The sequence below is a fragment of the Clavelina lepadiformis genome, chromosome 4, assembly GCF_947623445.1.
Source record: "Clavelina lepadiformis chromosome 4, kaClaLepa1.1, whole genome shotgun sequence".
Classification (NCBI taxonomy): domain Eukaryota; kingdom Metazoa; phylum Chordata; class Ascidiacea; order Aplousobranchia; family Clavelinidae; genus Clavelina; species Clavelina lepadiformis.
Window position 1 is genome coordinate 7,063,730 of NC_135243.1, and position 20,264 is coordinate 7,083,993.

Consider the following 20,264-nt stretch of genomic DNA (forward strand, 5'->3'; position numbering starts at 1 on the left):
TACCAATACAAATATATTAACTTTATATCAGATATCATATACATTGGCTCATTTGTAAAAAAAGTCGGTGTTAATTTTTTTGAAAAGTGTTTTGTGATCACGAAAATCTGCAGGCAGTGAGAACTAAACAACAGAATTACACAACCAGAATTCCATTATCCTTTTTAGCCTAGCAAGCTAGACCTATTTGAGCACAATAGGTCGCCTCAATAGAACAATCGAACCTGTGAATCATGCTCAGACAATCTTTGTTTATTGCGTTTTATTGAGAGTCACTTCACCGTGGGTATTTTAACACTTAAGTAACTTGAAGTATTTTTCTGCCTTGGTAAGATACGGGCCTTTCCCTCGACCTTTAGAGTAATCAATAATCATTAAGTCCTTGGTTGTCTGTCAGCAGTTTTCAAAATTTTTGAAAGGAAAAATTTTCCGTCCAAGCGAGAATTTCCTAATGCCAACAAAAATTTAAGCTAAGTTACCAATAGACTTTAGTGTAGTGGCTTAGAAGTTTCAGATTAATTGTACTTATTGGATTTGGAAGATACATTAGCACTATAAATGTGAATAAGTGCAGTCAACCCATTTAGCCTGCACTAGCAAGCTTGTTTCCAATAGCATTTTAAAGTGAAGGTTGGGATGTTTATTGCTGATAGCAATTAATCTCTGCTTATACAATATAGTGGTGGAAGTTTTTCGTATACAAAATGACACCATCAAAGGGCGAATCGTAAGTTTCTAGCAAACATGTGTACTAAGCTTCTGACAGTGTTTTTGCATTGTCCACAATGATAGGAATTGCTTTTTTGGTTCTTTTTTGTTTCATCCCTTCACCATTTAGTGTTTGCCGCAACTTTATAGTCTTGAGTTTCAAGATTTTAAGCAAAATATGCCACTTTTGTTGGTTGGAAATTTAAAAATTATATTTTATAGCACATAAAGATTACAGTATCAAATACAGTATAATAATACTGTAAGTGTATAAGTGTTTGTTTTTAAAATTTTCTTGTGCCTCACCTAAACCATCTCTTTTATCTTTAGGGTTAAAGTGGCCGTGAGGGTCAGACCCTTTAATCAAAGGTAAACTTGACATTTGTATTTTTAACAAGATAGTTTTTATGAAATTATATTATAATTTAACTATTTGAGGGTTTTTGTTTTGAAATAAACACAGTAATATAATACAATAATAGTATTTAATGTATTTTGTATGCAGAAACAAAATTAATTACTAGGCTCGTTTATAAACATATTTTTGATTGCGTTATGTTAATTGTTTTTTGATATTACAGAGAGAAAGATCGGAGTGCAAAATTGATAATTCGTATGGAAGGGCCATCCACTTATATTCAGAATCCAGAAACCCCAAGTATGGTTTAAATTTAAAGTCATAAACCTACCACTTAAGAGAAGATTCTAAACATTTAAAAATTTAAGATGAACTAAATGGTGCACTTTGCTTGCAGAATTTAGTATGAGAACGTTGCCATATCACTTGAACTTTGTTTTGTGGGGATGCAAGGATTTTAGTCCAGTAGTGTATTATTTGATAAGCTTATTACTGTGAAATGAATGTTCTAATATACTTGCATGTTGTTTTTACAGATGAGGAACCTAAAATGGTTTGTGCTTCAAAATATATTTACTTTTAATTTAATAGTTTTTGTTGATCTTATCGACCTATTTGATTAATTTAATGTATGATTAATTTATTATGATGATCAGTTTACAATTTTATTAAGTGTATCATACTTGTGTTGTGCTTTTAATACCTATGTTCACCTTACTTTTACTTGTATGTTTGTGGTAAAATATCTAATAATTGCATAACCATCTGTAAAGCCATTGGACTATTGCTTGTTAATGTTTATTGAAATTATTTTTTAATGCATTTATATTGTATATATGTACATTGCACAGTCTTCAAATATAATTAATTTTGCCGTCATTAATTAAAACTATGTTGTTTTTTCAGTTTGCATTCGATTATTCATATTGGTGAGTAGGCTAATTTATATGTTAAATCCTATTTCTATTTTATACCTTGTTGTGTTTAAAATTACATGAAAGCATTTGAGTATTCTTGAAGACTCTGGCAGTGTCTGATACTTTGCTTTTATGACAAAAGGTCCCACGATGGCTATGAAGATGTGGATGGCGTTCTTGAGGCAAGGACACAAAAGTATGCAACACAGCGCAATGTATTTGACAACCTTGGTCAGGGAGTCCTGGACAATGCATTTGAAGGTTTGATGTGTGACTAAATTACAAATGTTTGCAAGTTATAAGAAAAACAAGCATTTCTGGCCAGTCCATTGATGATTTCATTTTATCGTCATCTCCAACATGGCATCACTTTTTTCTTTTTACCAGCTCATTTTGGTGCCAAATACATGCCATTTAATCCAATTAATTATATTATTATATATGGTGTGTAGTTGACAGCTTCATATCTTCTTTTTCCAGACATACAGTACGCAAGGTTTTAAACAGTATTGAACCAGGGCAAACTTGCTAACGTCAGTTCATCTCATACGTTCATTTTATTATCAGGTCCCCTTTCATTTTATTGTAATTTTGCTACCACACACAGAGCAACTGTGTAAATATGCATTTGTCTTTTGTACTTCTAGACAAGAATTTAGTTGTAGGTGATGAAATTTTCAAGATTCTTTTTGCTTTGGTTACATACAAAACCAATTTGTTTAAATTTCAAATTGCGTTTTTCCTTACATCTAGTTTTAAGTACCAAGTAGTTGCTCACAAGACAAAGAATCAAACAAGACTCATAACTCAGTTATCTGATTTTATTAACTTTTATAAATAAAATCAACAAAATTTTTGTAAAAATGAGAAAGTGTGTTATGAATATTCTCTACAAAAAAGATCAGCAAATAGCGCATTGTAACTCAAGTTGAGGTCACAAGATCTTCAACTTTGCATCATAATAAACATTTTAAACTTAAACAGCGTGCTTACATTGGAAACTTCTAATCTGGTACTCTTTTTTGTGTACGACGCCTAATGATGTAACATAACTTGTGCATTCCAAATTTTGTTCATAACCACATCACTTTGTCACTCTATACCAGAGGTGAACTGGACTGCGGGTGACTGATGTGCACCCTGCGGGTGAACTGGTGGCCGCAGGCATCGTGTTGGTGACCCCTGCTTCAAACAGATTTGATAGGCTTCAGTTTTTTCTATTTTGGTCATTTACTGGCAGGTGAAGTATCTCAGCTATGATATGAATAAAGATGAGTGAAGATACTATGTTACATTGACCAATATTTGTTTCCACATTATGGACAAGTGTTCTTTGTGGGTTGTGCAAAAAGTAATTGTTGGCTCTTGCTTCACGAGATTTACCTTTCAGCAGCTACAGTATATTTTGCAGCTTAATATGCGCCAAATGCCTTGAATATACATTAATTTTAATGTTTCTTTTTTTTTGACTTGTAAATTTTGCTTAAGTATCACGTAGAAGTTAGCGGTTACTTAAGGTTGTGATTTACCTAGCCCCAAACATTTTTTATTATTTGCCCTACTTGGCAACTGCTTTGTTTGAACATCATTTTAAATGAATTATGAGTTGTTTTTGTCTCAAGGTCTGTTTGATGAGTCATTTAACTGCACATATTATAGCTTGATGAACCTGGCTCTTATTGCAATGTCAATATGAACTGGCATTTTGTCACAAATGCATTGCTCTGTAGTTCAACTGGATTTTGACTTTTTACCTCCAGTACTACTCGCATATACTGTATGTCTTACTTTAGTAAGATCTTCGTTTTGTTGTTATGTCTATAACTTATGTATTAGGTGTTAGTTATCTTGTTGAAGTATCATTTTCAAAACCAAGAAAATTGCTCCAGGGAAAGCTGACCTGCTGATATGCCGCAGATTCTTTTGTGTTGGGTTTTGATCAAGCTTTCCGTTAGAATGTTTCTGTTTTGTGTATGAAACTATTAGCTACACTCTGTAGTATAATTTTCCATTGAAGTTTATTGACTAAAGCTACTTTACTTATCTATTGAACATTTGTTTTTACTAGCCTTGTTGTTATTAGTTGTATTTAAAGAAGACTTTTGTACGCTTAAGTCCTAAGAAGAATTGCTGGTCAAACAATTTTGTACTTCAAATAGTTTGCATTTGCTTTTGTTTGCAAATTTAGATAAAAGTCTGCTGACCTTGTAATCTGGTGGTTTTGATTACTACCTGGCATTTATAAAAAATTCTAGCAGTAGCATTGGAACTAATTGTTCTTACAAGTGAGCTTTTGATAATAAACTATCTACAATATTATTGTCATACACACATGTAACGTGATTATCGATTGCAGGTTACAACTGCTCATTGTTTGCCTATGGTCAGACAGGCTCTGGCAAGTCTTTTTCTATGGTGGGCTATGGAAAGAACAGGTACTGTATCCCAGTACGTAATAATTTATTAATGGGTTTTACACTGAGTGGATAAACAGCTTTGATGGGTTGAGCAAAGATGTAAACTAAACTCACAGGGTTATTCACTGAGCAGTAAATATGGAGTACTGCGTAGCAAGGGGATTTCTCAAGAGATCAAGAGACTTTATCCAATAAATTTTCTTGATTTTGGTTAAATTTTAATTCATTTCCAACTTCTTGTGGGATAGTGGTAAAGGACACTTAAAACTTGGATTTCCCCTTGATCTGAGTAATCCCTCATTTGCATACGGCAAAAACAAAATATATTTGTTTTGTGGTTACAGGGGAATTGTTCCAATCACGTGTGATGAACTGTTTCAAGCAATTCAGCGTGCAACTGGTAACACTGTAAGTTATTACATATTTCTTTGATCTGTTTCATGTGTTATGTTTTACAGTTTTAGCATTAAAAGCGCATTTTTATAGAAACGTTTTTGCCAGATTTTGCAAAATATCCTAACAGAAATATTTTATATACTGGTACTTTTATATTATGCTTTTTGAATCTTCCAATATTTCAATCTTTCAGATAAAATTATTCTGTAATACCTAGATTATGAAGATTTTATGTTTTCATGTTGCTATGGCACATACAGTTGTCATACAAGAGGTCCAAAGGGCTTACTTTCAATAAAAAAAGAATTGGTCACGGCCTATTATTAATTTTATCTGGAAATTTTCCACCTTTGACAAACAAGCAAGTGGCATTGTTCAAGCCAAGGCTATTATTCTATGTTTACCAATGGTCTAGAATATGAAGCTCTTGGGCCTAGGGTATTGAACCGATTACCATTGAGATTTAGTTTTGTAGAGAATAGCCTTGTTTCTTGGAGTCAGCCAGTACACCAAATATTATATCACTAATCTACAGTGGACTTTGAGTTTTCATTTACAATGTGTCATGTTATGACATTGTTATGAATCATTTTATGTATCTGTTTACCAATAATAATGCTAAACAGTACTATCAGATTGTCATGTAAATATTTGTAAAGCAACCAACATGCCGTTAGTAGCCCACTGGTGCTACTACCTGAATCCTTTTCTTGAGGACAAGTGATATTTGGGTGAATTATTATCATTTATTAATTGGTTGTTCTTGTAGAAATATGAAGTCACTTTTTCCATGTTGGAAATCTACAATGAACAAGTCCGTGACCTGCTTACAAAGGACAACCCTAGAGGTGGTCTGCAAGTGAGACAGAACCCAAAACTTGGTCTCTTCTATGTTGAAAAACTGAAAAAAGTAGCAGTGGGAAGCTACAATGAAATTGAAAGAAGAATGGAAGAAGGTGACTTTACTAATTTCCGCGACTTTAAGATACACATCAAATAACGGTACTCTTGCAATTGTTGTAATCACTTTAATAAAAGCTGTTATTTTATTTATTGCCTTTGTTGCAAATTTACACAAAATGAAGTTAACTGTTGATTACATCATTGTTAAATGCAAAAAAACAGCAATGTTTTGTTATACGATTGTACAGGTACTGCAAATCGAACTGTTGCTTCGACACAGATGAATGCCACTAGTTCTCGTGCTCATACTGTTGTCACCATCACATTCGATCAAATCCAGAAAAATGAAGCAGGACAAGAGACAAAGAAAAGCTCCAGCATCAATCTGGTTGACTTGGCAGGTCAGATATTGTGCCTTGGTTGCGCAGTTTTAATCGCTTATTATTAATTCACATTAGTTTATTAAGTATCAACCCGTTTGTAATACAGCGGGAATGATGTCATAGATTTTTTGTTTTAATTTGTCAGACATCATTGCTGTCCACTCTGCGAAAACCATACTGTGAAAGAAAGTTATAAATCCACAAAATGATCTAACCAAAATGTTCATATTGGCTTTCGTAAACTAAATAGATCTCTCTTTAAATATTAAATACTTAGCACTGTTCTATTTCTCTCTATATCACACATTGTAGTGTAAGATAAATTCTTTAAAACACAATTATATTTTAAAATTTTTATTACTGACAAATTTTTCTCAGTTATTACTTAGCACTGATCTCTTTCAATCTACTGTACATCACTTGTATTCCAACATAAGACACACCCCTAAAAGTATTTTCTCCATTGTTCAGTGTGATCACGTTTTAAAATCTTCAATTTTATTCAGTTCAAATTTGTTGCTGCATTTAAGGTTCTGAGAGAGCGGACAGCACTGGAGCAACTGGTGATAGGCTGAAGGAAGGAGCCAACATTAACAAATCTCTGTCAGCACTTGGGAACGTCATTTCAGTACGTATCCTATTGAAATTGGTTATAATGAAGGCTGTTGTCAAAATATGTGGCTTGCACAATGTAGATGCATTGTAAGGATAATAATTAAGATGACCTGATGACAATTATAGTAAAGTCCATCATTGTAATACTACCTAGGTTTGGTAGCAACAAGAAATTGTAAAAGTTTGGTTTTACTGTGTCTTATCTATTCAGGCACTGGCTGATCTTTCCATGGGCAAGAAAAAAGTTCTCGTGCCCTACCGTGATTCAGTGCTGACCAAGCTTCTGATGAGCGCTCTCGGTGGCAATTCAAAAACCATCATGATTGCTGCCCTCTCCCCCGCTGACATCAACTATGATGAAACGCTTTCCACTCTCAGGTAATTTGACAGAGCTTCCCACATTTTTCTAGAAATATTTTATTTGGTAAATATTTTTAGCCAACCATGTTTTGGAGTACAAAGCACATTATATTGGTGTTAGAGTGTCTATCTTTTCAATTGGAAATTGAAAAAAGAGAAGAATTTTAAGCTCTTAGTCTAACTTTGTGCCATGTTTTTAAAGATACGCTGATCGTGCAAAGAAGATTAAGAACAAGGCAGTTGTGAATGAGAATCCCATCGATAAACTTATCCGAGAACTCCGTGAGGAAAATGAGAGATTAAAACAAGCAGCTTCCGGCAACCTCCCTCTCCAGAACACACAACCAGGAATGAACTCAGATGGTAAAAGTTGTCATTTCACTTAACTTTTATAAATGCGTGTTCTTAACTGACTCACCATTTTTGTTGTTTTTTTGTCTTTTCTATTCTGCCTTAAAACTTACATTTTTCACTTTGCAAGCTCAAGTTAGGATTTATTTTAAACTTTAAATTTAATTTTTAAAAGTATATTAAACTTATAACAATCAGTTCACAACAATGTCAGTAAGAATAAAAGCAAACATTTGATTATAAATTTATTAAAAAAGAAATATTATCAATAAATAAGAACATTTGATTTTAAATTTGAGTGTTTTATATAAACAACATTTTTTTATTTTATTTATGTTTTGTGCAAAAGAACTTGAGGAAATGCGTCGTAAGATGCAAGAGGAGATCAGAGAGCAGTTGCTTGCAAATCAACAGCTGATGGATGACAACCAGGGTTGGGACCAAAAGTTAACAGAAGTAAGAAAAAGATCTCCCTTGCACTTCTTTAAAATATATCTTATGATGTTTTGAGACGTTGCATCATAATTGTTAAGATATTTTCATCAAGTTTTAGTTTATGTTGTATAGTTGAGGTTGATAAATCCTGATTTAAAATATAAAAGATCATCACTGAAGTCAGAACTGAGACTAGACCACTCAAAACTAGTTCTCTTAAAATATATTGCTAAAACATTTAATTTATATGTTATTTATTTACTATATTCAAATTTGGTGTATGGAATAATTAGTCCAAATTAAGTAAATTTACCTTCGGTAAAATTTAGTCAAGAAAGGAAGTCGAACTCTTAGAGAAGGAACACGGCAGCACAAAGATTAACATGCCGCACTTTGTCAACCTGAATGAGGACCCCATGTTATCTGGGGTCATTCACCATCCCGTTGTTAAGGGTAAAGTGACGCTGATCGGTCGCAAAGATGCTGATCCTAAACCTAACATTGTATTGACTGGACTAAGGTGTGTTTAGTCTTGGTTGTATTGAACTGGAGTAGTTTATTTGTAAATTTTGTGAAAATATGATGTGGTATTGAATATAAGTGAAACTTTTGCGTTGTAAGTAAAAATATTGTAAGAATGAAAAAAATGTAAAAAATTTGAAATTTGTACGATTGCAATGCTTGAAATCCCGCTATTTGTAAAAATAAATTTAAACTTGTCTACATTTCATTTGACAGTATCCAAAAACAACATGCCTCTGTCACATATGACAACGATGAGATCGTCATCAAGCCAGGCAGTACCGGTGCTCGTACCAAGGTCAATGGAGCGCCTTTGACTGGAGAAAGAAAATTAGAACATCATGACAGAGTGTTGCTTGGTAAAATTTGACCTATTATTAAAATGAAAACTTAACTTTTGTTGTTCACTTATAACATTTTTGATAATAATGTGTTTTATGCTTTCATTGTTAACTAGATGCAAAACATAGCAAAACAGTGCTGAAAAAACTTGGTTTAATGTATGACCTCCCTAATACGCAATGAAAAAAACAGTTAAATTTCAAAATCTAAATACATTTTTCCAGAAAACTTGCTTGACCAGTTTTTTTTATGAGCTTTACTTGTTCTTTACTTTACTTGGTTTTATGCATGTGCAGGATCCAACCACCTCTATATCTTTGTCAATCCCCACAAGCCCGACCTGATGGAAGGAACGCCAGAAGTAGTGGACTGGGACTTTGCCCAAAAGGAAATTGCGGAGCAAAGTGGTTTTGCGACTGCGCAAGCTGGGATGTCAAAAGGTAAGTTAACCAAGATGCTGCTACTGTGCGCTCAGTGTTTTGGTAGGCTGTTCCTGTTCCAATGTTCCTTTCTTGTTTTGATTTTACTTTTATTTCCACGTACTTCTTGCAATGGTTTTATCAATGCTCTTTTGTTAGATGTATTTACATTACCAACATACGGAATCAATTATCCTGGAAATAGTAAACAAGTTACCGACACTACAACTTTATTTACTTCCGCTTTCCATTACTTACTGATCCAGTATTTTTTCATATTTATTATAATACCTAACTAGAACTTTACATTAATTATAATCATCAAATAACATATCAATTAAAAGATCAACAAAAAGCACAAGAACAAGTCTTGGAATTGCTTCCAATGATAAGTGAAATCAACGCAGTCTCTGAAGAGTTAAATAAATACCGGCATTTTGAGCTTGTACTCATTTCCGGCGGATATCAAGAAGAAAAGGACAAAGGCACAAAGTAGGAAGCTTTGTATTAAGTTTGTTTAGTTGCGTACTTGCTGCTACGTAACTGATGGTTTGTATTGTGTTAAATTCTTCTGGATTTGCCTTTTATAGGTTGCAATGAACTAGAAAGTACGTTTTGCTAAATACTGTATCATTTGTTAATGTGTAAAGAAACAGTTTGTTTAATTTTTGAACGTGATTTGCAGGGTTATGGTTAAAGTGAAGAATCTTCTCAATGGAAACCTTTGGATGTGGGAGCGAGGAAAATTCATGAACAGACGTTACATGATTCAGGTAAGCTTCAAAATTACCTAATTTCGAGAATTACTTCATGTCGAGCCATTTAATTTTTTATGACGGATGAAAAGTGGTTGTAAAATGTGACCTCTCCATTACCTTTACTCATTGGAGGCCTAAATTTATCTAAAATTTGAAGCTAGCACAAGTGAATGTTGACTCAGGCTTTATGGCACCAAGTGATAAACTTTCATCAGGTTTAATTTCTCCAAAAGTAGAAAGACATTCCAGATTTTAATTGCATTGGTTAAATTTCTGGTTTCAGGAAAATTTCTCGCTATTGTTGGAAGCCTGGGAGTTAAGAGTTTTTTATAGCTGGAAAATGTTATGTTTTGTTTACAATGTACAGTTTCCTGAGCTATCTTGATTTTCCATGGATATGGGGGATTTCCTGAACTTCTTTTATGACCCTATACGCCATAGAACCACTTGCTATCAACAGCCAACCCAGGATATTTCTTGAGTTGGCACAGCTGTTCACACAGTCAAGCTTCGTACTTTTTTTGCAGGAGCTATACCAGAAGTACATTGATGGTGATGAAGGTTACAAGAATATCAAACAGGATGACGACCCCTTCTACGATCCTACTGAGGACGTAATGGTTGGTTCGGCAAACGTTTTCCTCCAATCTCTTTCATATGCCTTGGACTTCGATGACAAACTTGTGATCACTGACTACAAGGTGGATCACAGTTTTTGAGCTTAATTGTGCTTCCGGTTTGTTTTGAATAAATAAGTTTTTGCAATACTAGTCATAACCAACGAAAATGATTCCGCTAAGCTCAAAATACTTCCAAGTGAGAACTAAATGAGCGGTTACCGATACAGTATAAAGATGAATTCATTGATCATTGTATGGCAGAAGCTGCTGTAAATTATATCAAGCTCGTAACAACTGGAAATACTTTTGTGTTTCTAAACCAGGGACAAGAAGAAGGGTCTTTGTACGTGACTGTAACACCATGCACTGCAAATGGTCAGTCTCTCGATGAAGATAGTTTTATCGAAGAACCACAGGAATTACTTGGAAAGCCTTATTACTTCAAGGTTTGTATTATATACAATTAAACATTGCATAGGTCATATTTTCAGTAAGGATATTGCATGTTTACTTTTGGTCATGTGCTAAAGTTATTTGTGTCCAAACTTCTTTGTTCGATTTTAGAAAGAAAAAGTTTTTATCTTTTAAAGTATTGTTAAATTATCTTTGTAGTCCTAATGTAGCAAGCATTTTGTAAAAGAGTTGATTCATAGGTTGTATGGTTTATGGATGTTTTTTTTATATTTGACAGATTCAAATACGTACGTGTGAAATAAACAACTCACGCTTTACCAAGGGCACATATGTCAAATACAAAACTTACGCAGATGAAGCCATAGTGAAAACAAGGGTGGTGAAAGTAAGTTATCTATCTATCTTCTAATTTTTAGATGGCATTATTACGGTAGAAGTGCTTGAATTTTTATTTTCCGAGGATAGAAATCCTTTACTAGAATAAAACTTATTGAAGATTCTTTGCTGTTTGAGCCCTGACCAAAATAAAATTTTTATTTTTCTCACTAAAATTTGACTGGAATTTGTATCTTTTTTTACGTCTTTTGGTTATTTAGGAAACTCTCTCTCCTGAGTTTAACCACAGTCGAGTGGTTGCTATTCCTTCAGTGACGCAAGACCACCTTGACTACTTTGATAATGGTTCAGTGACGTTCTTTGTCTATGCCTGTCAGGAAGATACTCCTCCCAACCCTAGCGTGAAGAAGTTAACCACCAAGGTTGCATTTAGCCTGTGCTTAACATACTGAATATTGACATACTAATATTATCTTACATTTTGTTTACTTAAACACTTAAAATATGATTTAATTTTGTGATTGCCAAACTCACAATTGAAAAGTAAGCTTTCTTCTCTAGGAACTACGAGAGATGGATGGTCAGATGACTGCTCCGATGCTGAGAAGACAAACGGGACTTCCAAGAATGACAGTGTCCGATTCTCAAATGAAGTCGGAGATTCACACGCTGCAGAGAAAATTTGATCGCTTGGACAAGAAAGAAAAACGAATTCAAGTAAATTATTCCAATTTAAGTTTAGCTTTGATTTAAGTCAGTTTATTGCTAAGAAATTCTTGCTTTAGCAGGAATATGTGATGCATTGCAGAAAGTAATGGTCAACTAAAATGCTTGCTTATCTACTTTTCTTTCGCAACAACAAAGTGATAATGTTGTTTACTTTTCAATTGTTTAGCTTTAAGTTTTCTTACTTGGGGGTTCTACCTCGAGCATATTTTGTTGGAAATTCCCGAGGGGCGAGATAGTGTGCTAATTGTCATAATTAGCCCTTATTCCGACGGAATTTTCGTGCATATCTGATGATGTAATAATGTTATTTCTGTTCTATTTCGTGTGTTTATCAACAAGCGCTGTACTATATTTTGGCCGTGTTTAGTATACACGACCCGGTTTTGATCACCTCCGAATCACGTCATTCGTACTACAGCGCTCAATTCAATAGTTCTGATAATGTGAGTCTGTTATTTCCAGTCTACTGAATGCAGCTTTATTCTGTGCTCTGAAGAATAGCAACCGTTCGTTGAGAACCAATAATAAATAATTATTCAAGACATTAACAATTTGGTTCTGGTATTGTGATGCTTAACTTGCTATCAGGGGAAAATGAATGCGCTATCTATGGAGTCAGATTAGCGAACAATCGATCAAGCAATAATTAACAACTGTTCACAACCCCAACAATACGCCTAGTTAACAGAGTAATACGTTTTTGTTAGGATGGTATTAACTAGTTATTACCTTTTACATTTTTTAGGAAATCTGCAAGCAATGGCAAGACAAACCAAGAGACGAACAAGAATTTGAGGCTTTCATGCGAGCCATTTCTGCTGTTGCTTTCAGCTCTGGGAACAAGCTAAAAAGCAGGGTTAGATTGATCAATCACGTAAGTGTGTATGGTTGTGTTACAATTGATTGCTGCTGCCATATTGCTTAAACTGAACCATTAGGCTGAAGGCTGCATTTTACATAGTTGTAAGAATCAGTCTTAACTCCTTTGGCAGCTACTTACTTTGCAACTTTAAAGAGTTTTAGAAGTTAAATTAGTTGAGTAACGGTACCGATCGTTGTTGTTATGCTTCGAAGCATAATTAAAAAAGAAATCTTTGTAATTCTAATTTAGGGTACACTGTATCCTTAATTATAGTGTTTAATTTCTTTGGACTTTTATTGCATAGTTCTCCTTGGTATAGTTTTAGTTGTTCATATTCTTTAAAATAAGGTTTAGCAATTTCTTTAACTGGTTTTCTTAAGAATCTCTAGAACTGATTTAGCTTTAGTGCTAAAATTTTAACGATGAACCCCTCTTGCTCTGTAGTAATACAGAGAAGCTTGAATGCTAAATTTGTGAATCATTTTGAAGACTAATGATAATTACGATAATATTGATTAGTGTGCTTATGTCCCTTACCTTGTGCTTAACAGCTTATCCAGGCTCAGAAATTTGCCCGAAACAATAAGGAAGTAAGCCATGTTGCCTGTACAACATATCATGTTGGCTTGTGATTAATCTTCTTTTACTAACCTGTAATGGGCATGCCACAAGCTTTGATTGGCTTTATTCGAAATCTCTTAACATTTGACTTGAATCTTAATCCCAATCATTATGTCATAATATTCCTTATGATGTAACAATAATCAATTGTGATCTCACGCAGAGAGACTCGGATGCATTCAGTGTGTACAGTTTTGAGTTAACTGAGGACATGAAGTTTATATCTGAGCCATTCGGGGAAACAATTCAAGAGGAAGAAGAAAACGAATCAGGGAGTCTTAGAGAAGCTGATCTCGATGTTACAAACCAACAGGTTCAGTCAGTAACTGTCACTGATAGTGCAAATAGAAGTAGCACATCTGATCGTCCACGTTCTAGTGGAAAAATCGAAGCTAAAAACGGAAAACATTCTCCAAATGGGAAGAACAGCCCAACTGCCAACGGAAAAGTAAGGATTAAAGGCGGTGTTTATTGCTCACAAGCTGTCAGCTCCAATAGCATTATCGGGTCAACGACCATACAAAATTTTTTGCTCCACAACATTTTGCCAAGTATCAAACATGCCTTATCATCATGAGCTCATTAAGAATTTTTTCCTATTTTTTTCTTTTTGACTAAAATTGATAGGATGTGAAGCACCTGATAATGCATTGGAACCAAGACACTGTATGCTTGATTGTTGTTGGTGTCTTGTCAGCATGTGGTTTGTGATTTTTAGTCACAGCATCATCATATTACCAATAAACGCATGACGATTTCTCATTGCATGCAAGTGCTCATGTGTTAGAAGATAATTTAAAATTTTTGGCATTTTCCAAATCAAAAACGGGAAATTTAAAGGTGCACAATCCCAATGCTCATTGCAGTTCTGCTTGTGTTTTCATACTCAGGTAACATTTTTTTAAAATCCTTTATTACTGATTTAGACAGCATCAAGTAATTTGTGGCTAGCTGCAGCGTTTGCAGTTCAGTGGCACAAAAGATATGTGAAAAAACCTAATATATTTTGCAACTGTTAGCTAAAATAAACCAAAAGATTTCTGTCATGGAATCTTTTGTGTGTCACTTCACACACTGGAGCACACTTATTTGGATTCAGCATGATAAAATCTAATGGTGAAATGGCTTTTTTGTTGCACTTTTCAAAAAAATGTCTTGAACGTTAAAACTTTAGGCAGTTTGTTAATTTTAACGTCAAAATTATTTTGGGGCCAAGTCCATATTAAAGCAATTGAAAGTTTTGGTTTATCAGTGCCTTAATGTCGTTTTCTGCAATTGCTAACAGTTCCTTATGTTTCAAGTGTTATATTAGAAGCTAAATTTAAATTACATTCTGGTAGTCTTAGCTGATGCATGAAAGTTAATGATTTGATAAATAGGAAATGGCGATCTACTTAGCTGTAGTAAAAGTCAGTAGATGATTTTAGTTGAGCTTTAACTGCAGCTTTATGTAGGTGAGTAAGTTATGAATAACAGTTATGACAAATGCATGTTATGATCTTGCAATGATCATTGCTTAAGTGTTGAGCTATGTGATGTGTGTACCTTGGTATTGTTTGCATGTGCTTTGTATCAAAAGTTAATTTTTTGTGTGGTGTTGTCAAATCCATATTTTAAAATGACACGTAATTATATCCTTAGTTCACTGTTCTGGTGTGTTCTGTTGCAGTAATAAGCAAATAATTATATTCATCTTTTATTTTTGTGTAATGCACATACAGTAGAAGTTATCTAATGTTACTCCGGCCGTTGACCTGATCTTGACCTGCTGCTTTTTACGACCATTTTTTCTCTGGTCCTCAATTTTTCATAGACACATGTTCATTTAATATGACTGAACTGGAACTAGAATGCTCTCAAGAGGGTTGTGGGTGCAGCAGCTCTAGGGGTACCTAAACAATTTGTGTCCTTTCCTTACACTACCAGTTGGGCTACAGGGTAACAAACCTCATACTATCTCTGTGCCAATAATGCTTGTGCACATTTCTGTGTTGGAAAAAGTTGTTCATTATATTAAAACCATTAGTGCAACATAGCAGTAACAGACACTTTCCTTTCTTCTTAAGTTTTGCATCAACATGGCTTCAAATCACATCTTTGATGTGGTCTGGTTCATATATCTGGTCATCAGTTCCAGTATGTGCATTAAAGTCTCTCATGTTGAATTAGCAGCATGCACCTGTACACAAAGCAAGCTTTGTCTGAGCAGCTTTTGCTTCAAATAAGCACTTTACCTCACAAAGGACTTCAATTATCTACACTCCAAATTGTCGCCGTACCACCTGGGCAGAAACTGTAGGACTGATGCAAGAGTGGAAAAGTTTCCACATGTCAGCCAGCTGAATAGTTCCAGATCCATCGTGCTTTGTTGCAAGGTGCAAGAGATGCTTACAATATCCAAGTGATTTTGCTTGACTTTTTCAACTACTGTAGTTTGTGCTCCTTTTTTTAACAAAGTAAGGACATTCCAGTTTCCAACTGTTTACCTTAGACAGATTGCTGCGCTAACATGTAATGGGTCTCCAAGAGTACAAATATTATTTTTCGTCCCCATTCGTCTCCCCAAATGCATAGCGAGCGCATCGTAAGTTTTCAATTGCACCTTGTGGAAAAAAATGTTACTTACTTTTTCAACAAGCCCATTTGAATAAAGCTCAAACATGTGCCTTGTTAACTCATGTGATAAAGGATGTGGTTGGATTGAAATTGTTGTATGCATTTACAGCTGTTGTCTTTGGGCCACTTTTAGTGTGACCTTTCACGTTTAACCTGTCTTGTTATAGATATTCCTTTGGAAACAAATCGGTATAGAATTGCTCAAAAGGTCATTAGGGCATTGAAGCTCTTCTGCCAAAACAAGGCATTAGTTATATAGAGGGGGCCACTCAGTTATACTGGTCAGTTATGGTCAAGTCAAGCAGCTTCTACTGTATCTGATCCAATTTAATTTTTTATAGCAATCATGTTAATTTCTATGAGTGATATTTGAAATTTCTATGATTAGATATTATTTGTTTATATGATTTTTTCACAAATTTTCACAACGTAATGTTTTTTATCACTCTCTAATTTTCTCAATTGAAGTGTACACAATAATTTAGCATGAACAAAAGTTTTCAAAATTTAACTAAAATTTTAGTTTAACTCAAATTAATTATTCCATACTTGGTGACATATATAGGAAGGATAAAATTTTGGAATGGATAGTAATAATCATTCAAAACACCAAGTTTTTATAATCAAACTAGGAATTTACCCCAAATAAAATCACTGAAGAAAATATAACGATTTACATGCATTAGAATTACATTATAGTAATACAGTAGCTTCAACTTATACCTGAAATTTAAATTTTTTCACTTTTTACTTTAATTTCTGCACAAATAATAGATTTATTTTGAATCAAATATGTCATTTTAAAATTTTTTTGCTAATTTTGCAAACATATAATTGTTTTTGGATTATAACAATTGTTTTGCAAGCATTTTAATTACTGTCATGAATACATCATTTAATAACAAACACCAGTTTTTAAGAAACAATTTTTTGGCCACCAGAAAGAATGTGCATTTGCAAAAAATTCAATTGATGCTGTGACTTTTTCTGCCTTTGATTCTACTAAATCTTTGTTGTGTTTGTAAGTTATGTCTTACTACTTGCATTGTGCTGATATATGTCTCTTGCTAGTTGACTTCCGTATGTCAATATGAAAGTGATAGAGCAGAACAGACACCTTTGACGAGGAGAAATTTTTTACTAAGAGTAATAGAGTAGTGGAGTATTTGAACCATGACAGAATTCTGTTTCATTTATAATAGTTAAAATACATGCCAGTAGATTCAACGATTTACCTGTGTCAGGTTTAGTGCAGTACAGTTTAGCCCGTCATCCTTTCTCTGTTATGATTATGTAGTTAATATGATTTATCTTATCAACTTGCATTGAGGTTTGCTTGTGGTGCAAATCCCAAGCACAAATGCTAACTGGGATAAAGGAGCAGGAATTCATCATTTGATTATGTTTGCCGTTGATTTGACGCGTTACCATGTGGAGGTACATCTCAGCACTATCAAAACATTTTGCGTAGTCACCCGCTTTCGGTGTAGTTTACATAGATATAGGACTGTTGTAGTATTTCTGTAGTTGTGAGATTCCCATGCATGCTTTATATATTGTGTCTGAAACTAACACTTATAACATATTCTACACTATACAGTACTACACAAATATTTTCATTATTCATTTTATTGCTTGAAATGTAGGTCGAAGGTGGAAATTAAAATTAAACGTTTATAATCCAATCTCTGTCCTTATTGCTAGTACAAATCACATCAGATTGATTATAAATCTGTTGGTTTCATAATTTCTATGTTTTGCTATTGATTATGACAAATCAATCAAGTAGATGAATTTTTATAACATTCACAACTGCTCCATACTTTGAAAATCATGTGATTTTTCTCTTCTTAAGATAAAAGTAGCATCCAACTTAGTGTAAAGCTCCATTTGAGCTTCATGAAAGTGCACGATGTCACAACAGAAATGGTAGAAAACAAAGAATCCAGCAAAATCTGTAGCATTGCAATTTTTCATTTTACTCAAAAATATGTCATTTTTCATCATCTTCATGCCATTAACAAGCTTACAGAAACATGAATTTTACATAAACTGAATCCAGTTTCAAATATAAGCTTGTTTATATACATTTCATATAAGCTTGCAAATCATAATTTCAGAGAAATAATGGTCTTATTTGCACATTACATACACATTTACAAACAGTTTTCTAACACACTAAGTGCTTTTAATGTAATGAAAGGTGTAATTATGAATTGTTACTGCACTGCAAATAATTTTCCTACCACTATTATATTAATGTTTTGTATTCTTTACCGTGTACAAGTATTTCACTTTTAGTATACTACTTAGTTAGCAGTCTAGCACACAGTTGGCTAGTAAATGCATCCGCTTTAATGTATTCTCTGGTAGAAAGCTGTTTTGAATTGCTGGCAATTTTGATTTCAGATGATACAAGCCGGAAAACAAGCTGCTGCTGCTCAGACAGCCACACAGAAGAATGGGCGCCCTTCACCAACAACTAGTTCTAACAGCGCCAAGAGCTCAAAGGCTTGTGCGGTTATGTAGAAAAGTATTTTCCAGTTTTAAAGGCATTTTACAGAATGAGAATTTTCTCAAAACCGACTTCGAACATAGCTTCAATACAGGGAATAATTCTTCTAATTACTTTTAGTTTAGTCTTACACGCAAGTGAATAACACTGTGCAATAGACTATGTTTGTGGGTAATCTTTCTGAAGTGGTTGTAAATAATATTTTTAACACTTTTTATTCTCATGCACATTTTTACGTCGCACATGACAAATATGTGAACGAAAGTTCAAGTACTTTTAATGTTTTTACTGCTTTTAATACTGAGAAGTTGTTTTAACACTGTATTCATTAATTTTACTGATTATTACTTTCATTACAAGTTACCCTAACATGGAAAGACCAAGTCATATTTCTGTTCTGAAGCTACTGTTGAGTACTTCAGTGTTGATGTTGTTTGAAGAATATCTGCAGTTTTTTTTCTAAAAGCGTTGCCATAGGCATGTTCAAAGGTGAAGTGTGTTTTGTTGTGATAATCACAAATATTTATTTTCAGTGGTGCCTATTTTTGTCACGGATGGCCATTTGCACTTATTGTTGCAATGATGCGTTTTATGCTTTCTTTTTATGTATATAAAATTGATTTTATCATGCATAGTGGATGTTTAAAGAACAAAATTATATTTCTCCGCAATATCAAATGATATTTATGAGATTCTGTTTTGTAAATAATTAGCAGTGTCTTCATTTCTTTTGGACGGAATAATCGTTTCATACATATAATTAACGCTGTACATAATCGTCAGCATGCTATTGTAAATTGTTTTGCGAATGCAACCTCCACTGTTAGTTCATATCATATCTTACGTCACAGTAGAAAGTGTGGTATAAAGTAGTTGAGATTTTTCATTTGTCTAACTCGCTTTCTTTGTACACTTAATCGTGAAGTTTGGTGCATTGCTGCGCGTGAAATACCATGACACAAAAGTAGAAAAATCCAAAACATTGTCGCAAACGATATTACTTGCATCCATTTCAGTGTCCAAATGATTGTCTTCGGCATTTTTGAGCGAACATGTAGCTAATTTGTCAGAATTACCAAAACAGCTTTCAACCTAATGCACTTCACTAAAAATGCTGTTGATATGGGCATGGCTTCTTCACCTTCTTTAATTTGCACTGGTTCTTGTTTTGATTATCACCCAATAAAATAGGCCTTATTTTGTTAGAAATTTAGAAGAGTATTTATTTTTTCTGACAAAAATGTAGAAGGGTTCAGACAAACAGCTGAAGCATGGTTACCAATTTAACAAGGAGGCGGCAGCTAGACACAAAACAGTATTTCAAGGTTTGAAAGCAAAACGGTCTAGGTTTATGCATCTACGTTCTGTCCAAAACGTCTAGGCGTCACGGAATCGAATCTTGATTACCATGCCAGAAATTAGGAGACAAAACGTTCTTAAAAGCAAGATTAGCCCGTATTTGACACATTTTCTTGACGGATTCTTATTAGGGATAGGCTACTGTACACTGTAACGCAAATTTGAAATTGAAACCTAAGATAATAGACATTCAGTTTCTTTTACCATAGGCCTACGTGATTTATTTTCTGTATCTACTACTTATAGATTACGATGACAAATAATTTGTTTTCGATCCACCAATTTCTTGCATATGATCCAAAACTCTT

At 33.9% G+C, this 20,264-nt stretch overlaps 1 protein-coding gene across 6 annotated transcripts in view; it reads left to right on the forward strand.

Moving 5' to 3' along the window:
- Positions 1–19,594, forward strand: part of LOC143451552 (kinesin-like protein KIF28) — a 28,808-nt gene extending 9,214 nt beyond the window's left edge. For 3 of the 6 annotated variants that reach the window (XM_076952187.1, XM_076952188.1, XM_076952190.1), the window contains exons 2-27: positions 1,039–1,077; positions 1,290–1,366; positions 1,603–1,619; positions 1,973–1,995; positions 2,126–2,244; positions 4,340–4,418; positions 4,745–4,808; positions 5,566–5,752; positions 5,948–6,100; positions 6,613–6,710; positions 6,909–7,075; positions 7,260–7,420; positions 7,758–7,864; positions 8,173–8,363; positions 8,582–8,724; positions 9,004–9,147; positions 9,471–9,618; positions 9,812–9,899; positions 10,412–10,585; positions 10,828–10,950; positions 11,196–11,303; positions 11,515–11,676; positions 11,816–11,971; positions 12,729–12,857; positions 13,630–13,914; positions 18,492–19,594. In XM_076952187.1, coding sequence (XP_076808302.1) covers positions 1,039–1,077; positions 1,290–1,366; positions 1,603–1,619; positions 1,973–1,995; positions 2,126–2,244; positions 4,340–4,418; positions 4,745–4,808; positions 5,566–5,752; positions 5,948–6,100; positions 6,613–6,710; positions 6,909–7,075; positions 7,260–7,420; positions 7,758–7,864; positions 8,173–8,363; positions 8,582–8,724; positions 9,004–9,147; positions 9,471–9,618; positions 9,812–9,899; positions 10,412–10,585; positions 10,828–10,950; positions 11,196–11,303; positions 11,515–11,676; positions 11,816–11,971; positions 12,729–12,857; positions 13,630–13,914; positions 18,492–18,611 — 3,262 coding nt within the window. In that variant the 3' untranslated portion in view covers positions 18,612–19,594. Of the gene's footprint in view, positions 1–89; positions 728–1,038; positions 1,078–1,289; positions 1,367–1,602; positions 1,620–1,972; positions 1,996–2,125; positions 2,245–4,339; positions 4,419–4,744; positions 4,809–5,565; positions 5,753–5,947; positions 6,101–6,612; positions 6,711–6,908; positions 7,076–7,259; positions 7,421–7,757; positions 7,865–8,172; positions 8,364–8,581; positions 8,725–9,003; positions 9,148–9,470; positions 9,619–9,811; positions 9,900–10,411; positions 10,586–10,827; positions 10,951–11,195; positions 11,304–11,514; positions 11,677–11,815; positions 11,972–12,728; positions 12,858–13,396; positions 13,436–13,629; positions 13,915–18,491 lie in introns of those variants that run through there. The other 3 variants (XM_076952189.1, XM_076952191.1, XM_076952192.1) reach the window with 3 other exon arrangements.
- The last annotated feature ends 670 nt before the right edge of the window (positions 19,595–20,264 follow it).